At 40.7% G+C, this 15,714-nt stretch overlaps 1 protein-coding gene across 4 annotated transcripts in view; it reads left to right on the top strand.

Annotated features, from left to right (window-relative positions):
- pard3bb (par-3 family cell polarity regulator beta b) overlaps positions 1-15,714 on the top strand; it is a 248,643-nt gene that overhangs the window by 119,228 nt on the left and 113,701 nt on the right. For 3 of the 4 annotated variants that reach the window (XM_039817957.1, XM_039817956.1, XM_039817959.1), the window contains 4 exons: positions 496-654; positions 4,981-5,113; positions 11,392-11,497; positions 11,667-11,797. In XM_039817957.1, coding sequence (XP_039673891.1) covers positions 496-654; positions 4,981-5,113; positions 11,392-11,497; positions 11,667-11,797 — 529 coding nt within the window. The remainder of the gene's footprint in view (positions 1-495; positions 655-4,980; positions 5,114-11,391; positions 11,498-11,666; positions 11,798-15,714) is intronic. The other variant, XM_039817958.1, reaches the window with a different exon arrangement.

Here is a 15,714-nt window from a genome sequence, read left to right as displayed (position 1 = left end):
TGACCTCTTACTCAACTGGACACACTCGACATGTCATAGACAGCAGAGACACAGACAGGCAGACATACCGCGCGTTTACACACCTGTGCAGTGTTGAGTATCTGTGCACAGACAGACATGTATAGATGGTCTGCTGTAGAGGCGTAAATGACACACCAGGGAAGTCAGACAGATGGAGCTGATGGTAGTCTCTGTTTGTATGTGTATGTGTATGTGCAATTTAGTGTGTGTCATTTTGTGTGTTGAGCTGGTTTCACTTCAGAGAGATGCTCAGTGAAAGATACAGATGTGTGTATGTGTCCGTTGGTGTGCATGTATATACAGTAGCTCTCTATCAATAGCTCAGGGATTATTCATAGACATTTATGCATGGACCTGTAAAACATGCATAGGTCTGCAACCCAGTACACTAAACACACACACACACACACACACACACACACACACACACACACACACACACACACTTTAATCCATCTGATGTGTCTTTTACAGGATGGGCGTCTGTGTGTCAATGACCAGATGGTAGCAGTAAACGGAGAGTCGCTGCTGGGACGCTCCAATCATGTGGCCATGGAGACGCTTCGCCGCTCTATGTCTCAGGAGGGCAACGTAAGGGGGACAATCCAACTAGTGGTGCTGAGGGCTCAAAAGGTAAGGCAAGGCAAGGCAGCTTTATTTGTATAGCTCATTTCAGCAACAGGCCAGTTCAAAGTCCTTTACATAAAACATAAAAGAGCAGTTAGAAAACGATTTAAAAACTAATTAAAACATTAAAAGGCAGGTAAAAATGATAAAAAAATAAATAAAAAAAAACAACCTGTGGTTCCCCCGACCACAGGTCCTTTTGGCTCCGGTTACTTGGTGTTTTTCGTTACCCATTACAAGATTGCAGTAGTTCTACTTTTCACTACGATGTAGCCGTCGCTACAAAGCTTAGTTTAATCTCGGTAAACCTTGCTAAATCCGGGAAAGTTCACAGTCTGTCTCTTGATAAGTTAAATATCTGACAAGTTCACAGACGTTGTCTTTTCTAATTGACCTAGTTCACAAACTAAATCTGACCAGTTCACAGACGTGGTCCTTGTATGGATAATCTATTGTCACACCCGTGTTGGAGAGGTAATATCAGAAATATGTCCGTTATCTGCCGGTCCATATTTCTCTGTCATTTCTCTGACCACAGGTCCTTTTGGCTAAAAAGGTACACACTCAACCACACACATTTACACACTAGGAGCAACTATTCACTTGACTCTGTGGTGGAAAAAGATCAACAAACAAAGCACACACACTGGTCATCAATACAAGAACACTCCCAACAACAGACCACTTTCCAAAACTCACTCAATCCATTTTAGACGAATCTGACAAAAATGAGCATTTTGTTTTATTTTAAATTTGTGTACTGAATAAAATTTGGAAAACATTTTATCTGTTGCTGTTTGCTATAATCACAAGTGGCTGTACTTGGACGCGCTCGTTTGAGAATGTGCGTAAATTGTATGGACACAAAGCCTAATGATAATAAACGTAAAGAGCATTGTAAAATGTGTGGTTGGAACAGTTTTAATGGATACATAAAGGTGAAGCACACACTGCATTAAGTGTATGAGTAATAGATGTAAATGTTCCTTTTTGTTGTCAGAGAAAACCACAATCACCTGCTGTGAGAATGAGAGCACATGCATGCCTCTGTCACTTGACTGAGAAGAAAACAAACATGCATGCTTCTTTTATCTTCACTCTGTATCTCCTATCCCCTTTTTTGGCTCTAACTGACTAAAGCATTTTTTTTTTCTTGCACTCTACTGCCTCTGACTTTTTAGCCCTTCCATCCATTCTTCACATACTTGACACTAGTCTCCCTGCTCTTACCAGCAGCAGCAAAAGAGCATTTACACTTCAGCTATTCAGATGTTGCGCTTGTGTGTCTCTGTGTGCCTCTTTTGTGTGTGTGGCGGAGTGTTCTTCACTCAGCTGTATCTCTTTTCTTTCTAAGTAAAAAAAAAAAAAAAGAAGATTCTTTTCACCTCGGCTGCTTTTCAGCTGATGCCTTTTACACGGCTCTGTACGATGTTTGCACAAACCCTTGCACGCACAAAGCAGGGTTGTTGGCTCAAGTGTGAATGGCCCTTTGCATGTCCTGTTGGTAGTGGGTGGGAAAAAAGCGGTATTGCAGTATTCACCCTGCATGATACACAAGCACAACAAATACTCAGATAAATGGATGAACACAAAGACAAACACACATAACACATGTTCCAGTATTCATACCTGCAAACTAGTTGCTTTTCGGCGAAAATCGCCGTTTTGAATGGGAAAATGTCATCCACATGAATCGTGTAGATCCGAAGAGTTTTTATTTTGGTGGGGGTCCAAGACACGGTGCTAATATGGCACCGGGTGCTGTCTTAACTACCGTTATCTACCGGACCGAATAGCAACGCGGATTTCGGTGCCTCATTTAGGTGCCATTTAAATTGCCTGCGCTTCTCTCTGATGCTCTGAAAACGGACGTTAGAGGCAACTGAAACATTGCCGCACGGGACGCTAGTTAACACTACACTCGACAGCAGCTAACGTTAGCCTACCGCTAGCTAGCAGCTGGAGTAAACACGGGTAAAATGCTGACAGCTAAACGGTGTAAAAGTGTGTTTGTATTTCACCGTGTAGGATTCCAACACTGGGAGGTACAACAGTCTGTTGCTGCCATTGTCTGAAAAACAACACAGATGTTGCGTTCACTTGAAACTCGCCTCGCCAGCCTCGTGCTGCATTCAAAGTTATTGTAAAATACCCTTTTCCCATCCAGTGGTTGTTTTTGGCATTTAACAGGAATTTACTGGTGAAATAAGTTCTTATTACATTTTTGATAAATCATTTTATTTTTACCCTGTGGCCTTAGCAATAAACAAGCCATTTTTTAATATCGCCGACTGTCATTGTGTGCTCCTTTTTTTTTTTTAGATCAACTTTTTATTGTTTTATATTTTTGAACATACAGAACAGACAAATACAATTGAATAATATATATATATATATATATATATATATATATATATATATATGTATATATATATATATATTTATATATATATATATATATATATATATATATATATATATATGTGTATATATATATATATATATATATATATATATATATATATATATATATATATATATATATATAGATTATCATTCCTTCAGGCAGCACCACACATATAAATATGTTGGACAAAAAAAAAAAAAACGGAACATACAGGCAGGATACAATATGAGGATGCTGGGCACAAGATCTTCAGCAATGGAAAGAGGATATACAGAGAGGAAGACAAAGGCAGATAGATAAGATACAGACTTCAGTATTGATCCCAACATTGATGACTGATTTTACTGTACTAATCTCCAGCCAGCCCTCCATTCAGTAACTATCCAAACATCCCTATCTCCAAGCTAAATAAGATCCATGGGTATAATCTGAGGCTGCTGTCTAACACCGACGCTGTGGCTCTCACACTATTCTAATGTCTAGCTTCGATACAAAATAGAGTAAAGTCTTGCTCTGGAAAAATATCTCCGATAATGTAAAACAGACAGAAGTGCTTTTACTGACTGAATTTACATTATCGGAGATATTTTTCCAGGGATTTATATCACATTATAGGCTATTTACTATTTTATTTATCTTAATTATTTTTCAGTTTATTCATTTAATTGTTTAGATTTTTCACTTACTTGGATTTCATTGTTTCTATGGACATATAATACAAGTTAACATATGTACACAGAAAAAATATAACAAATGCAATGTATATAAGGCATCCAGCTGACCCCGTGCCCAGTTAGACTTCTGAGTAAGGGAAAAACAACTAAACCAAGGAAAAACAGATTCATTGTAATGTATTGCAGAAATGTTCTAAACACTTTTGACGCTATCTGAAAACAAACATTTTCTACTTCAATAACCTCTTTTTGCGGTCTGAAGAAGCATTTGTTTTATGGGAGTAATCTGATTGCACTATGACACCGGCTAATGGGATGTGTGCTGGGAGTGGGCACATGACCTCTGACACACTGAAGAGTGATGTGTCCTGGGTTGGAATTGGGGAGAAGCTGGGTGAGGGGCAAGAACTGGTGCTCAGTGGGGGGAGGGTGTGGTTGTTGTTTGAGTGGAGGGCTGACTCTATACAGACAGGCAGACACTCAGAGAAACACTGAACCACACAGCCAGAGTGGCATACATATGTATACATGTTAATGAAAACGTACAGTTTTCCACATACACACACACACACACACACACACACACACACACACACACACACACACACACACACACACACACACACACACACACACACACACACACACAATAAATGCTAATTAAATTCCTAAAGAACTAATACACGCACAAAGAGACACATCAACACATTATTACAGGGCCCTCGGGGGGGGGCTAGGTGTCAGTATGATTGTCTATGCCACACACACAGAAAGCAGTGTTAAAGACAGTTACAACCCTGTGGGCCATGGGAAACGTGGTCCCCTCTCTCACCTTGATCCTCCACTGTCCTTTGAGTGTCTCCCTCTTTTCCTCTTAATTCTATCTCCTCGACATCTATTTGCGTTTGAATAGGTGGCTACAAAGCCCTCACTCATTCCTCTGGTCATCACTCAATTTAAATGCAATTCTCATACCAGACACTTAAATGAAAAACAGACATTTTTCAATAAAAGAAATAACCGAACCATCAATTTTCGCAAACTATCAGACATTTCATCATTTTTTTTAATGTATGTATGACATACAGTATGACTTAATTTCAAGTTTTTAGTAAAGCTTTAAAATAATTGTAGCTACTTTTGCTTGCTTTAAAAAAAATATGGGGATGTAGGTAGCCATCCGGTGACCATTATCGGTTTGTTTGAAATGTGTTTTTGAAGTGTTTAGTAGTATTTGTTTCCTTGTTTTAGGATCAACATGGGGCGTCACCCAGTCGCTCATTTGACAGCTCCTCTGGCCTGTCAGGACTGGTGGGTCCAGTGAACGGTCAGACTAACGGCAGTCCCTCTCCCATGGTGAACAACATTCTTTATACATCTAATGGTGAGTGGAATTTGTTCTCATCAATGTTTGGTCAGCAGGCTAACAGACATGACGTTTACATACAGCCTGATTTAGGTTTAATGTAATTTTTTATTTATTAATTTTGAGTCCTGGAATAATCCGTATCTTCCCTTATCCAAAACGATAACGAGCCCAAAGTTAACCCAGGGGGGGTTAACCTTTTTGTCTTTACACCTGCTATATTTTTATTGTCTGCCAATGTGTAATTAGTATTTTTAATGAAATTCAAGCGCTAACCGAGTAATATTGTGGGGCAGTGGTAAGTTTGAACCAAGACAACACGTTGATAATTTTCTATTTTTTGTAGCTAAAGTATGCACATTTGTATTAAGAACAGCCTCCCTTGTTGTTTTTATGTTTATTAAAACCCCATAGGGCCATGATATAATCTACACTGAGCATTATTTTCTTATGTTGAAGAAAGCGGTCCATTTTCAAGCATTGATTTTAGCCTTTGTTATTGATTTTTTGGAAAAATGCTACCATATACCAGAACGCTAATTAGACCATTTGGACTGTTTGCACTTAACAAAGATTTATCGCGAAATGCGTTTACCTCTACTTTCAGGGCTATTTTCAATCGAGATAGAGATGGCCAGTATTTACTGGGAGAACCCTGCCTGCTTTTACGAAATTGCTCACTGCTAATTGCTTGTTTCTGATACTTTTACACACACACACACACACACACACACACACACACACACACACACACACACACACACACACACACACACTGTACTGTGTGAAATAGCTAGAAAAATTATTTTCACATTTTTGTCCCATAAAAGCATTTCCTAAATTTTCAAAAACTCAGCTGGAACACTGCTGTGCCCCAACTTTTCCCCCTGAAACAGTGTTCCAGTTAATTCTTACCTCTTTCAATCCCTGATTTTAGCTGAACTTGATTCAATTTTCTATTATTGTGTTTTTCTGTTTGATTTAGTTTTGCCATTGAAGCAGCATCAAATGTGAGCATATCATTTGCAGTAAGTTCAGTAAAGAACTGCTTACATTTAATAATCATGAATAATAAACAATGTCTCCAAGATAAAACAAAACTGAAAACAAACAAAACAGATATTGCAATCTATACTGCAGCCTTAATTAGAGACTCTTCTGCCCCTATTTTCCCTTTCATTGCTCTCCCCAGCTCTCTCTCCCTGCTTTTATTTTCTCAAGGTTGTTCTTTTGGTTGTTATTGCTTGGTTTGGCCTGCTATAAAGAGTTATTTTTGTTCTTTCTTCATATCGCTCTTCCTCACTGACTCAATCCGCTCCCACTCCTATATTATCTGTATGTGCTTGCGTGTGTGTTAGCTTGCCTCACTGTATATGTCAAACCTACCAAGGTTATTTAAAATAATACCAGCAATGTTTCCACTGACAATAATGGACCAGAAACCACATCTGCTTAAATTAACACTTTATTTAAATACTGGATAAAAAAAAGATAACAGTTCTCCGGATTTAAAAAGGTAATCGAAACAAAGTCCGTCGAGGTCAGTATAGCTACCCTAGTCATGAAGGAGTCCACACTTCATACTGATTTGTCCTTATTCACCTTTATTCCTTTAAGAAGTATGATGGAACACCGTAAAAACGTGTTTGCCTGGTAGACCAGCAGTAGAATAAAACAAATCAGGAGCTAAAAGTTCGCTATTCACGTTCGCCTTTCTCTCCTCCGTTCGCGCCCGTCACCAAAACATCCGGTCCTGTATCTTGTAGCTTACCAAAATAAAAAAGTCGTTCGTACTGAATATACCAAAAGACAAAATACAACTCAACTTAACTCATAAAGAACCCGAAATTCAGTTAACAATGTTTTATAATAATGTATAAAAATGAAACTACCCAGCAATCGTACGGATTGCTTATATTAATTTTCGGTGTTGTCATGGCAACAAATATACACTTTCCAGCGTCAGCTACAGTCAGTCCGAGCTTCCGCCACAATCTCCAAGTCCATGCGTCATAGTCTGTTCCATAAGCAGGTCACGAGAGGGGCGGCCGATTCCGTCGGGGGTAGGCTGGGCTTCTCTTCCGCTACGCCACTCCGCGTTGTGATACCCACACTGGAGGCCCTGGGAGGGATAAAGACAGCTCTTAGTCAAGCATACACAAAAAGGACAGTTCTTCTCCACACGCACAGCGGGGTAGCTAGAGGACTTTCTTTTACCTCTCTGTACACAGGCATTGAATCCGTCACTCAGGTGGCTGCATCCCTCCTGCTGCTTCGGTCTCTGTCAAGGTGTCCCGATCTGCACCCCCACTCGTTCGCCACACTTCCTTCTCCGTCAGTCTGTTTCTGCTCCTTGTTACTGCCTCCTCATCCGTATTCCTTCCACTTGTGGCCATGTTACTTGTCCTGTCTTTCGGTCCCTCTCGCTCCGTGGTGGGGGTGGCGTGGGACTATCCCTCGTTGTCTGACCGTCTTTCCCGTCTTCCTGGTTTCCGTTCCGCTGTCGACCACACGTCTCACTGCATAGCATCCTCCTGCACGCCCATAGAGCATCAGCACAGGCCTCTCAGATCTCGACCGTCCTCTCGTCCATCCTCACCTCCAGTCCTGTCCTCGGTCCTATCCACCACCAATCCCACGCCACCGGAGACCCACATTTTACCACTCCTGCCCTTACTGCTCCCTTCGTCCCTGTTCCATTGCTCTGCCCCGTGTTCCTTCTCCTCCTGTCTGTTCTCCGTTGTCTCTTTTTCACTGCTCCCGGTCTCTCTGCCACACCTGTCTTCAATCAGTTCATCATTAGTTTTTACGCACCTGTCTTTACTCAGCCCATCAGTCCAGGCCGTGCTGCGGCAAAGTCAAAGGGAGGGGGGCGTGGTCTTGCCATAGTAAAACAGTTCATTCATGCAGTAGATTATAAAAACACATGGGCACAGCAAACCGGATTAAAATAAACTTGCAAATGCTAAAATCCTTAAAAACACACATGCAATTAATAAATAAAAGAACACACCAACACGGTAATTCACATGCAACAATGAAATCAGTGGCACACAGGGATATTATTATATATTGAAATTCTTCACTTTTGACATATACATGCTTGTGTTGTCCTCAGTGTTAGTGTCTGCCTGTATGTGTGCCTGTGTGTGTATTTGTGTATCGTATGTTTGTTTCTGAATGATATCTGTGCCTGTATAGAAATGTGTTAATGGCCGCTAAATGTGTGTGTGCGTGTGTGTGTGCGTCTGTGTGAGTGTGTTGGTTCAGGCATTGTTGGCCAGTATCAAACAGTGTTGTTTTTGTGTGTTTACACTGAATCTGGTCAACAGCTCTGACCTTGAACACACGTTGCTGTTCAAATTCACCTCAGCTATGGTGTCATTTACATACACCCATCAGTCTGTGTGTATGTGTGTGCTCATTTCTCAGGCTCTGTGAGTTGTTGCCTTGTGGGTGTTATTGGTTGGTGTGTATTTGTGTCTATATGTGTGCACTTGCCAGTATTTTACTCTGCTAATGAACTATTTCACACACTGAATCCATTTTATTTGGCATTGAAGTTCAGATGAAAATTAATTATTTCTTGCACCGATATGGGCTTTTGCAGCAGAATAAATTGAGTTTAATGATACCCTACATATGTATTTATGCAGATGTGTTATTTTTTGCATTTATAGATCTTCCTCTTTAGCTCTTATCCATCTCTTAATCATCTTTGGAGAGTTAATCTACTTGATGGGATTAAAATAAAATACAGTTTTAGTCTACCTTCAAATATTATGCAATCTTCTCCAATGTTGTCATAGAAGCAAGGAAAACAAGCATACAAAATCTCTTTATATAATAACACTATGTATTCACCGTTCACTAAAGTATTTTACACATGAACATCAGTTCACCTGTCAATGGTAGGGTTGGGTATCATGTTTTTTTTCAAGGTGCACTTGAATGCACCTTGAAGTCCTGTTGTGGTGTTGTTTCTCCGACATCTCAGACAGCGACACTGACCATGGTTTCAGTGTAAATGGGAAAATAACGTCTGTGGATCCTCCGTGGATTAAAAGTCACAGTCAGTTTAGCATTCTGTCTATTAACTAAGATTAATCTTCAGGCAAAATAAACTTGACTCTGAAAAGAAAGTTAAAGAAGTTTTTAATGATACAGGCCCTTGTTTTTAAAATGTAATTCCAAAAATCGGAAAGGCAATTATGGGCCATAGTATTTATGTGCAAAAGTGTAGACACACTGGTTTCCCCTCAGAGAGGGAAGGGAAAGGATGGAGGAGATGGGTGGGTGCGTGCCTGCGAGTGTGTGAGTGAGTGAGGTGAAAGAAGAATGTGTTTTTGACAGTTCAGCTGATTAAGGTGCTGGCAGTGAGGAGGAAGGAGGAAGTTTAGAAAAAAAAAAGGCTGAAAAACTGAGTGGGAGATAAAATGATTTATGGGAGATCTGAAAGGATAGATAAATGACAGCCAAAATATCAGATTGCAAGAATGAGACCAGAAGAAAAATAAAGCAGGTGATTAGTGTAGAGAGAAAGAGGGAGAGATAGAGATGAGAGCGTGTGATATCTTCAGACTCTGCTGTTTTCCTTTCCAGCTCCAGCATCTTCACTTTCAGTCACACGTGCGGGAATCAAGCACATAAAGGACACACAGTGACGATTGTGCAATAATTCCCCAGCATTTGTTGTGTGGCAGCTCTGCACACTGAGAAGTGATGACTGTATGTAAATTGTGCTTGGTTGGATTGTGTGTCTGTGTATCAAGTTGTCATAAACTCGTTTATCAAGCAGACACAGCCGTATCACTGAGCTACATCTGCAGCTACTTCTGCACATGTAGAGCAGCTGCATTTGCTGTGTGGTTTAAACATTCTCTCTCTGTTCATCTTATATTTTTCCTCATCCGACTACTTATGTTTCTCTCTATCTTATGTCTTTCTCTTGTCTTTCACCCACTCTAGTTTTTATTCTCAAGACCTTTTGTCAGGAGGCTCTCAAATGAGTTTATGTTTTTTATGGAATAGGTTTATAGTAACTATTTAACACAGTGGTCTGTGTTTGGTCAAAGCTTTCCTTCACCCATTGTTTGAGTATCAAATCAGTATCACCTCCTGTAGACTTGTAGATGGTCACTGTTAATTGATTGCATTTCAATTGGACACAGAAGCAGCTTTCACACAGAGATTCCGCAATTCTGCCGTAAAGAAGATCCGCTATCACGCCGGCTTTTCTTTTTTACACCGAACCATAATGCTGCTATTGTTTAAAAAATTACGATACCAGTACCAATACCTGTACCTTCATATTGATACCGATACTAATAGAGTACTTCATTTGAAATAATCCTTCTGCATTTTATGCATTTATTTTTATCAGATGCCTCTGGAATCGTCACACATTTTGGTGGCATTTCGGCACGTTGAACCACCAACTCCCATCAAATACATCACGCTCTACTTCACCACACATAAAAATGAATAGAGGAACAACTTTCCTGCATTGAACAGGCTGTGTGAAAGGGGCTGCTCGATGGTGTTTTAAGCCCCCAACGTCTCCTTCCAGGCAGCGCTGCGACCGTTGACTTCAAGGCACCTAACCCTAATCTTAACCCTAACCTTAACCATAACCATTGCCTAATCCTAGTGCCTTCCAGGAGACGTTGGGGGCTTAAAACACTGATAAACAAAGGGGCTACAGAGTGACCATTTTTCACCTGTTGGGGGGGAAAAAAGTGTCGGGCTATTCTCAGATACATTCCAAGCACTCCTGCAGCATAGTCCACTTTATCTCTCATCGTCCATATTCTCATTATGTTTGTCCCAATCTTTATGCATGGCCCTGTAAAGCTTGCGAGCAGACACTTGTGCTGTTGTTTGTGTGTAAGAGAGCTGGCCAACTGTTTTTGGATTGGTCAGAATGGCTCTATCCTACACAAAAGCACAGGGTCTGGCTAGCCAATGAGTGAGAGAAGAGATGTTCTTCTGACCTGGAAAAACAGAGACCCCAACTAAAAACGCTCATCAGTGTCACGCTTGATTGAGAAGGAAGGGTATTATACTGTATTGTACTAATGGGTGTTCAAAACCTGCTTAGCATATGAATGGACAGTGGAGAGATGGGTTTTGCTGTAGGAGAAGTTTTTGTATTTATTGTAACCAAAATTAATTTGAGAATATCACAGCTGCTCCAGAATAGAAGTCCATGGTCATTTGAAATCTTTGCATCTCTGATCATATCTCCACTTCCCACATCCTCAATGCAGACTTTTTTTTTTTTTTTTGCTTTTCAGTGACCAATGGGAGTTATTCTTACATGGACGAGGAAGAGGAGGGGGAGCTGTATGGACATGAAACAGAGTTCCGCAGCACTAACCAACACTCCTATCTACAAGAAAGGTGTGTGTGTTAGTGTATGTTTTTTTCTTACAAAGTTGCCATCCAGAGTGCTTTGTATATGAATGATATGCACATATGAATGATAAACCAGAACAAATGATAAAAGTGGACGCAGTAGTGTTATATAGTAGCAAATGAAACAAATAACTGTTTAATCAATGTCTTCCAGGGAAAACTCTCACACCTCTAGCCTTGCTCAGCCCCAGTCTCCTACTCAGAACCAGGACCAGTGGCAGTTCCAGCATGTCAAAGCCTCGAAGAGCATGGACTTGGGTACGACTCAGAATCAGCAGCACACTGGTGGGGATTTTTTTGGTTTAACTGCTCTGCATGGTGGCTGCATGCATCTTATCCTCACGGAAATTAAAATATGACTGCTGATGCATGGCTGCTGCGCCAACAGCATGCTCCTCAAAACCACTCGCCGACTGACACCTCTGCAGACACACACTGCATACTGTACAACCACACACGTACTATATGAATACCACATCTCCAGTGGCTGGAGAGCCCTCTAATCTTACTATAAGAATTTCAAGCTGTGGGTCACAAATTTGTGTCACAGGATTTTAATTCAGCTTCATTGTGGTCTTTTATATATGCAACAAAACAACAACACAAAAGCCAGAAAGGCTACTTCTGCTGCCAATGCCATCCCACTTTCCACATCAGCTTTGTCACCTGTTGCTCTCTGATTACTGATATTCTGATGCGAGGGTTCAGTGATATTTCAGTGATGGTTAAAAAGTCAACTTTAGAAATACGTGTAGTATGTGTGTAGTTATGTCTGTGCTCATGGATACATCTGAGTAACATGACAGTGGCTGGTGCGCAGCACAACAAAAGCTTATTGTTTCAAATGTCACTTCCCTCAGTCCTCCTCCTCGAGCTGGCTTCACTGCCAGCTTTGTGTGTGTGTGTGTGTGTGTGTGTGTGTGTGTGTGTGTGTGTGTCTCTGTGTGTCTCTGTGTGTGTCTGTGTATGTCTCTGTGTGTGTCTGTGTATGTCTCTGTGTGTGTCTGTGTATGTCTCTGTGTGTGTGTGTGTGTGTGTGTGTGTCTCTGTGTGTGTGTGTCTCTGTGTGTCTCTGTGTGTCTCTGTGTGTCTCTGTGTGTGTCTGTGTATGTCTCTGTGTGTGTCTGTGTGTGCCTGTGTGTGTGAGACAAAAGAGCCGGAGACTAGTTAAATAGCAAAGACATCCATTTCTATATAAATAACAGACTGGTACTGTATGTCTGTACATCATCTCCTTTTTTGTTTTTACACAATTCATATTTACGAAATGTGTTACAAACACATTTAATTCTATTAAATTGCTTGAATGGCATGACATGTTTTCATTGCCAAACCATCAAGCAGCAGTAATAACCGCTTATGAACAAGTGTCTGACAGTAGGGGAACAAGATTGAGCTAAGGTTAAGATGTTGTTTTACATCCAGAAATAGTTTTGAGGGGCGGACCTTACATCTTTGCGGACAAATCTTATCCCTTTGGACTAGCCTGAATTCCTGTTAGATGTGATGTGTCTCTTATTCCCAGCCTGCCCTCTGTGTGCATAAAGTTCAGGAGAACAGATTGCTCACACATCACAAACAAGACAAAAATGCTGGAAGCTAGGAAGGTGTATACATACACACAACAGTTTTATATAGGGGGAAAACAAACAGAAAGCGAGACAGAAAGCATTGTCAGCATTTCATTCATGGGTCAGTTACATAATTTCATTTTTATTTAATGTGTCCTGATTTCATTTTCTGACCCAGCCCAATTAAAAATGTAAGAGTAAGATTGGTTCCAAATTATGAACTTCCTCTCTGGTTTTCACTGTCCTCCATCTTTTCTCTCTTTCTGCCTTCGCCGCCTTGTTACATTTTGTTCATAATTTTCATTCAGGTGCTTTCACCGCAAAAATATCAATAGAACAATGTCAGTTCTCTAACTCAGTTTGGGATAAGGCTATCCAGGTTCTTTTTTATTTATAGTATAGAAAATAGTAAGCCAAAACAAACACGGAGTAAAATGAATAAAATGTCCGCGCTAAAGGGAAGGAGGACGTAATTTAATGGAGGCTACTGATGTACAACCACATCGCGCATTGTAAAATTATTTTATGAATGATATGCTGTTCTGTGTAATGTGGTCACGACTCTGCGAAATGTTGATGTAATGTATTAGTATACAACTTATTAGCTGCATGACTGTGTAACTCACACTATGTAGTTCTTTTAAAAATTATATTTGGATACATTTTTTAGAAAGGCCTGACAGAGGACTGGGGTTGCAAATTAACCAATTGGCTAGAAACCTTTTTTATGCAACACATCTACTCACATTGTTATGGATTGACTATGATAATTGTATGTAATAATGTGCGCTGCATTGTCCTTGATAAATAAACTAAAAAATAAAAAATAAAAGAATGAAATAGACATATTACATACCTGAGGGCCAATTCGGGTAACCTGACTCCGCCAGATGGATTGCTTCGCATTTGCTCGGCATATCCATCTGGGAACTTTCCGTTGGAGAACTTTTGGGAAGGGGCAAAAATACTGGTTAGCTGATTGGATAAACCATCTGTCTGTCACCTATGTTGGTGATAGACGGGCCAAATCAACCAATCAGATCAACGAAGCGTATGAAAATACAACCGCAAGCCCCTGCTGCTGCAGGCAAAGCATAGCTCGTTAGCTCAGCAAGCAAGCAACATGTCGGTAAAGGATTTTTGCCGTTTGTGTAACGAGAATTACGAATAAAAGGCACCCTTTCAGGTTCCCGGTCCATATTCCAAAAGAAGGATCCAAGAGAAAAAAGCATTAGCGAGCAGCTAACAGAATTAGGGCTACCGCTGGCTGAAAATACTGGTTAGCTGATTGGATAAACCATCTGTCTATCCCCCCCCCCCCCCCCCCAAAACACCCGGTTTTCCCCCGGGGCTGGGGGGCCCCCCCCCCCTTTTTTTCTATTTCAACATGCCAGCATATCAAATGCGAGTGGAAAACTGGAGCTCGCGAGATCAGGACGGTCTCACGAGGCTACAATTCGGGTGGGTTTTGAATCATTTACAATTCCGTAATTGTCTCCATCTGTTGGTAGCCCGACCGAGTGTGACTCGCGTTATCACCCGTCATCTGTCACTTTTCTTTTTTCTTTTTAGCTTTTAGTTGTTCTTCGTTTAATTTCCTTCTTTATTGTGATGGTCCTGCCCCAGTATCAGCCATAACTACAACTTGTAAAATAACATTAAAATACAATTAGACCTATATAAAGTAATCTCCTGCTTCCTTTTACCAAAGGCTGGACACTCTAACACAGGCTTTCCGGTGTTACAAAAAAAATCTGTGACCAATCAGAATGTGTTACTGTAGCGCCGTCTTCCTGCCGCAAATCATTCTGTGGCTGCGCGGGAAAAATCTAACCCGGGCAGAGGCTTTACTAAAAAAAACTATATAAAATATCGTTCTTTTCACTGTTAGTCTCGTTTGCTGTCACAGGTCATTTAAGATCATTGTATGAAAAATGACTCTGACTGAGCTTTAGAAACATTAAAAGTTACATATAGTCACTTTAATCAGAATTAATTACATGTTAGTAATTAAGTTAGTTCAAACTTTATTTTTTGACCATGCCTCTGTGTGCGTCACACACGTGGCATCTACAGATCTGCTGAAGGAGACATAGACACACACAGACACAGACACACACACACACACACACACACACACACACACACACACACACACACACACACAGAGAGCTAGAATTACACTTTAGGATTGGTTTTCATTAGAAAATTATGTGCTGGGAGAAGCTGTGTGGGTGTGCGTGTGCGCGTGTATGTGTGAGTGCTACCAGTCAATGTGTTGGCATTGGGCTGCTTTGTGGCTTTAGGAAGGAGGGAGAAAAAGCAAAATAAAGACTGCGGGAGAGGCAGAAAGTGAAAGGAGGATCAACAAGGAGCAATGATTGAGAGAATGGTGATCAAAGGAGGGAAAGAGGGAGGAGAACACGGCTATATAAAATCGGTGTAACCGAAGAAAAAATGAAAACATTGAAAAGAGAGTTGAGGGTAAAGGGCAGAAGGTGAAAAGGATAGATTGAGGGGTAGTGGAAAAAACAGGAAGGAAGGGGAGAAGGGAGGATGAATGACAAATGAAGTGAGAGAGAAGGGAGGAAGGAAAATGACTTCAGTAGCAGTGAAGCTGACTTTACATCA

The sequence above is a fragment of the Perca fluviatilis genome, chromosome 12, assembly GCF_010015445.1.
Source record: "Perca fluviatilis chromosome 12, GENO_Pfluv_1.0, whole genome shotgun sequence".
Lineage (NCBI taxonomy): Eukaryota > Metazoa > Chordata > Actinopteri > Perciformes > Percidae > Perca > Perca fluviatilis.
The sequence above is the reverse complement of the archived record's forward strand: the minus strand, read 5'-3'. Positions and strand labels throughout refer to the sequence as shown.